The sequence below is a fragment of the Microtus ochrogaster genome, linkage group LG3 (assembly GCF_000317375.1).
Source record: "Microtus ochrogaster isolate Prairie Vole_2 linkage group LG3, MicOch1.0, whole genome shotgun sequence".
In the NCBI taxonomy this organism is placed as follows: domain Eukaryota; kingdom Metazoa; phylum Chordata; class Mammalia; order Rodentia; family Cricetidae; genus Microtus; species Microtus ochrogaster.
The window spans coordinates 46,417,845-46,423,924 of record NC_022029.1 but is presented as its reverse complement, the minus strand read 5'-3'; the positions used below and the strand labels follow the sequence as shown (position 1 = coordinate 46,423,924).

The window sequence follows — 6,080 nt, the reverse complement described above, 5'->3', positions numbered from 1 at the left end:
TTTAATGGCCGTGCCCGTGAGGGAGTTTCTGTATTTGCTCTGGTCATGGGACAGCTTAACTCAAATACAAAGTATGTCATCCAATACAGTTCTTTTAAGTCTGCCCATGAGAATTTTGAACAAGAGAAAATTAAATAAAAAGGAGAAAAGAGTTTATAGAGTTTTTTTCCTTGAAGGACCCTAAAGCAAATTCTTTATATAACTGAGACTGAAGGACTCGGGCTTTTCAACTTAAATGCTTATGAACCATGCACAGAATGATTTAGACTATTTTATAAGAGATTAATTTAATTTATAGACTGTAATCAGATGCAGAAATGATCTTTGATATTTACAAAATCAAATATAAAATTGTTGAAACTCATGACTAGTAAATTGTGCTTAATGTCAGTAAAGACCTCAAACATGCCTAACGCACCAACACACTGCTTGCTGCTTGTCACAGGGCATTTCCACGGTGCACCTGTCAGAGCTGAGTCAGAAAAGGAGGGGAGGATAAGAACAGAAAATGATATTAAGAGACTGACTGTAAGTGGGGTTAAGAGCGCCAGCCTTCCTGCCCAGTGGGACACTGCCCAAGCCTTGTTTCTGAGAGGGCAGTGGCATCAGGGACAGAAGTCTGTCTCCAGTTACAAGTTACAAGACATACCTACCTCTTGGTGGGAGTGGGCACTCCAGAGGACATGTGGCTAACCACGGTGTCGTTCATATTCGTCAGAGGACGAGGAGGACTGAAAGAAAAGATATTTACGTTAGTAGTTACCAGGCCTGGAGGAAACAGAAGAGGAATGCAGCAAAGGACTGGCTATGGTCCTTAACACACGCGGGGCGATGGCTGTGGGCTCAGACAGATTCTTAAGGCTTACATAAATCAACAAGATGGGCTCCCACTCAAAGGCCAAGTGCCAGAGCAAACCAGGGAGGCAACAGATTATGAAGACGTTACTTTGGAGAAGGGTGTATTGGCATATCCTGGGATTTCAGGCCAGCCTGGGCCAAAGTGAGCAGACTACCTCACCTCCCAACACATACAGGGATAAGGCCTATTCAAGCGGAACTGCTTGCTCCAGCCTCACAGTTTTCATACAAGAGAATAGCAATCCTTTCGCTTGCTTATTAGCTCATTCTTTTGGCAGGGGTGGCACCCTGGGAATTGAACCCGTGCCTTGAGTATCCTAGGCAAGTGCCCTATCAGCTGTCATCCCATTCTGACTTGGTTTTAGTTTTTTTGTTTATTTTTATGAGATAGAGTCTCATCATGGAGCTCAGGCTGGCCTCAAAATGGAAATCCTTCTACCTTGGCAGGCTGAGTGGCTGGCATATGCCACCAAGTCAGTCCATGCCACTTACTCTTAATTAATTTTAATCTGTTTTTTTCTCTGTCTTTAAAAAAATTACCTGTGTGTGTCTATGTGTGTAGTATGGGTGTGGACATAGGGTATTTATGAGCCACCTAGTATTCATGTCTAGATTAAACACAGGTCACAGTGTCCGCATGCTACTTTCTCTGAGATTCAGTAAGTTACAGCTCATTGTTCGGCTACATTCAATTCACAAGTGTGTTATCAAAATACTAAATAAAAAGTAATATTCTGCTCATGCCTGGTATTATGTCCTGGTGAAGAGCCCATGGCTAGGGAGATCATAGGTCATGTGGAGCACCTATTACTGTTGCTTTGATAAATGGACATACTGTGAGCTGCCTTCTAAATACACCTATACCTAAAGAGCAATGCTTCCCTCAGCTTTGTCAGAGAAGCTTCTTTTGGCAATGGCCAGCAATTAATGGAAAAACTCCCACCTCAAAGTACTGAGAGTGGGTAACTGCTGAGAGCTGGCTCTTGAACTGGCATCTGTATTACTCCACCCATGGCTCCAGGAACATTGCAAAAGAGAGAGCCAGTGGACGGGGAAGAGTGCTGTGGACCTGTCTTTTGGGTATGAAATGGCTGGTTCACTCACAAGCTCATTGCAGCTGCGGTCTCCTGAACAAGACCTGCACAGAAGGAGACCTGTCAGCATTTTCTCGTGCATGGGAGAGGGGCTCAGGTTCATGATACCACTTTTTGAGATACCACTGTGGCAGTTAGTGGCTGTTGGGAAGAGGGGTGTCACTGTCTTCAGTGGTATAGCTACTGATAAATTTATTCAAGCTCCAGGAAGAAATATTCATTTAGTTGCTGGGTCCTCCTTGGCTCTGAGAGAGTAGCTTGCACATAATGGTTTGAAGAAGCTACATTAACACAGCTCTGGTGACTGTGACAGCGCTGCTACTTTACTGAATTGCAGGTTGCACACAGTACATTCATGCAAAGTTTCTGGGGAGTTAGCTCAGGGAGAGCCAGAGGGCTCAGAGGAAAAGGGAGATTTCTCTCTCCACCTACCCATGCACATCCACACCTTCCTTAAACTAATTCCATTTCTGAGTAAGGAACCTTTAAAAAATAATTAATTTAATGGGGGAAATTCAAAATGGAAAAGGGGATGCAAGAAGTAGATCTGGGGCAGAGTCAGGCCTCTGCATTTTTTGTTTGTTTGTTTGTTTGTGTAGGCAGGATCTCAGGAGATAGTCCAGGTTAGCCTCCTGCTTCACCCTACCAATAAAGGGCCCGAGTCACAGTGCTTGGCTTGGACTTGGCCTGATAACGTGCCTTCCCAGGCTAGACTTCAATTCTAAGCTATTCGTCTGCCTTCCTGTCTCCAGACGAACATCTAAACCTTCAAGCCTGTTAATGCTAATGGCTGCACTGAGTTATAATCAATTAATCAATTGCTTTAGGCTCACTAACGATGGGAGAGAATGGATAGATTAGCTTACTTTTAGTTCTAAATTTATACTTTGGCCTCTGGGTCCTTTAAATCAATTGTCCTCTGTGAAACAAGGAGCTAATTCCTATGGAGCAACCAAGTCAGAGGAGCAGCTGTTCACACTCTGGGGGCACCAGACACGTGCCGGTCAGGGACAGAGCAGGCTTGGCTTCTCAGTGGATTATTACTAGTGACCCACTTCCAAAATGATGACATTTCATGTTGCTTTCAGAACCAATGTAGTTACCTGCTTTACTTCAATATTAAAGACACCACTGTATCCATTTTCCTTTGACATTCTCAGAGGAAATAAATATAGTAGAAAAAAATTAATTTCTCGAACATGAGTACATGTGATAAAATGTCATGTCTTGTTTGGTCTGATGCCAGAAAAGTCTTCATATCTCTTGGCAGCCAACTACTTATTAACTTTTCATACACAAAGAAACCTCTTCTCTAACATGCAAAGCCAGAGACTCACGGTTACATCACATTCTAGAAATTCTCATACCCTGCCCACAAGACCACATCCTTTCTAGACATCTACCATGTACTAAAGAGACCACGTGCTTTACTGACCAATGAAATCGGCACTTCCAAGGCTCAGGATGGTCCTTAGAATGAGGTCACTGTCAGAGCTGCAGGCCATTGAAGAAGCCAAAAGAATTCTTAGAAAATACCTATTGGGGGCTGGAGAAATGACTCAGTGGTTCAGAGCCCTGGCTGCTCTTCCAGAGGACCTGGGATCAATCCCAGCACCCACCAGGTGGGTCACAACTGCCTGTAACTCCAGTTCGAGGATCTGACCTCCTCTTCTGGCCTCTGCAGGCACCAGGCATGCATGTGGTCTACAGACATACACACAGACAAAACAGATATACACACACCATAAAAAGTAATAGTTTTCTGTTTGCCAATAAGATACCCACCCCCATGAACAGACAGAAGCAGATCAATGACATAGGTAGAAGATGAAGATAATTTGCTAGTATTAAAGAAGTTTTAAAAATGTTTGGAGTCTCTCCCTCTCCCTCTTTCTCTCTCTGTGGGGGAGGGGAAGGAAGAACACAGAGGTAGATGTATATACATGTGTACAAGTGTGAACACATGTCCTGCTCTGCCATGCTGTCCTTATTCCCTTGAGACAGGGTCCCTCACTGGACTTAGAGTTAGGCTGACAGACAGGAGCCCCAGAGGTGGATCCTCCTGCTCGCACCCTATAGTACTGGGGTTACAGGAGCATGTGTCCTCACCAACACAGCTTTTTATGTAGGTTCTGAGAGTTCACACTCAGGTCTCAGATTTGTGCAGCAAGCATTCTTACTCACTGTCATTTCCCAGCCCGAGTCTTTTTGACTTTTGTTTGTTTGGAGACAGTCTTGCTATGAAGCACAGGCCTTGCAATCTCATCCTGATCCAGGCTCCTTTTTGCTAGGAATTTGGGTGGAACCCAGGGCCCTGGGTATAATAGGCAAGTGCTCTATCACTGAACTACATTTATTACAGTTGTGGGTCACAGTGCCCAGTGCTTATCTATTTCTCTTTCTTTCCTTTTTCTTTTTTTGGTTTTTCGAGGCAGGGTTTGGAGAACCCTGGCTATTCTGGAATTCACCCTGTAGACCAGGCTGGCCTTGAACTCATAGATCCACCTGTCTCTGCCTCCCGAGAGAGCTGGGATTAAAGGCATGTGCCACCACCATCCCACTATTTGTTTTATTTTCTTTTTAATGTGAATAATTGTCTGTGCACCACCAATGGACCTGGCACCTGAGGAGGTCAGAAGAGGGTGTTGGATCCTTTTAAACTAGAGTTATGGATGGTTGTGAGGCATCATGTGGGTGCTTGGCACCAAACCCAGGTCCCCTACAAGAGGAACTGGTGCTCTTAACCACTACACTGAGCATCTCTCCAGCTCCTTGCTGTCATTTGTTTGTTTGCTTTGAGACAGGATCTCACTATGTAGCAGGTTGTCCTAGAACTTGCTCTGTAGATCAGGCTAGCCTTAACTCACAGAAACTCAGAGACCTGCTGCCTCTGCCTTAGTGTTGGGGCTGCCCTTTTATTTCTTCTTCTTCTTTTTTTAAGATTTATTTATTTATTGTGTAAACAGTGTTCAGCCTCCTTGTATGCCTGCAGGACAGAAGTGGGCACCAGATCTCATTACAGATGGTTGTGAGCCACCATGTGGTTGCTGGGAATTGAACTCAGGACCTCCGGAAGATCAGTCAGTAATCTCCAGCCTCCGCCTTTTTATTTATTTATTTTTTTAAGATTTATTTATTTATACAGTATCCTGCCTGTAGGCCAGAAGAGGGCACCAGATCTCATTATAGGTGGTTGTGAGCCACCATGTGGTTGCTGGGAATTGAACTCAGGACCTCTGGAAGAGCAGTCAGTGCTCTTAACCGCTGAGCCATCTCTCTAGCCCCCCGCCGTTTTATTTCTTAATTAAAGGATAAGAGGCACATTTCCTGAGTACATATTCATAAAAAATAAGATTTTTTATCGGAACAGTTAACTAGACATTTATGGTGATAGACGTGCAATGGCCATGCCAAGAAGAGCAGACACAGACACTGGGGAGTGGCAGAGGAAGATGGCAGCGTGCTCCTGCCTGAAGCATCAAGGTGAAGTGATAGCACAAAGAGCCCCCCAGGAGCAGGAAAATCAGTAAGGCACCCTAGGCAGGAAAGGTCACATGGCACATTGGGTTCAATATATTTGATTAGATTCAAAAGCACTTAAAAGGGGGTAACAGAAAAGGTAGGTGAGGGCCAGGGCATGAAGGGTCTCTCACTACATCAGAAATTCTAAGTTCATATAATAAGCCCTGAATGGTTTATTTCTGTTTGAGACAGTCTTCTATGTCACCCAGGTTGACTTCAAACTCATGAGCCTCTCTTCTGGGGCTCCTGAGGCTGGGACTTTAGGTGTGTAGCACTATGCCCAGCCTGTATTAAATATTTTCAAGCCAAAAAATGAGGTGATCACAGTGTTTTAATTTACTGGGTCTTGTTTATTTTTTAAGATAGGCTCTCATGTAGCCCAGGTTAGCCTTAAATTCAGAGTAACCAGGGGCTGGAGAGATGGCTCGATGGGTAAGAGCACTTGTTCTTGCAGAGGACTATAGTCAGAGACTGCTTGTTTGTTTCCAAACCACCCACACCCAAAATAATCACACAGAAACTATATTAGTTGCAACACTGTTTGGCCAATTAGCTCAGGCTTCTTATTAACTAACTCTTACATCTTAATTGTTTTTTTTTTTTTTT

The 6,080-nt window shown here is 44.1% G+C and overlaps 1 protein-coding gene across 9 annotated transcripts in view; it reads right to left on the bottom strand.

The window, feature by feature from the left end:
- Positions 1 to 6,080, bottom strand: part of Dtnb (dystrobrevin beta) — a 209,021-nt gene that overhangs the window by 65,796 nt on the left and 137,145 nt on the right. For all 9 annotated transcript variants that reach the window (XM_013351397.2, XM_026785974.1, XM_026785972.1 and 6 more), the window contains exon 10: positions 654 to 731. In XM_013351397.2, the coding sequence (XP_013206851.1) occupies positions 654 to 731 (78 nt within the window). The remainder of the gene's footprint in view (positions 1 to 653; positions 732 to 6,080) is intronic.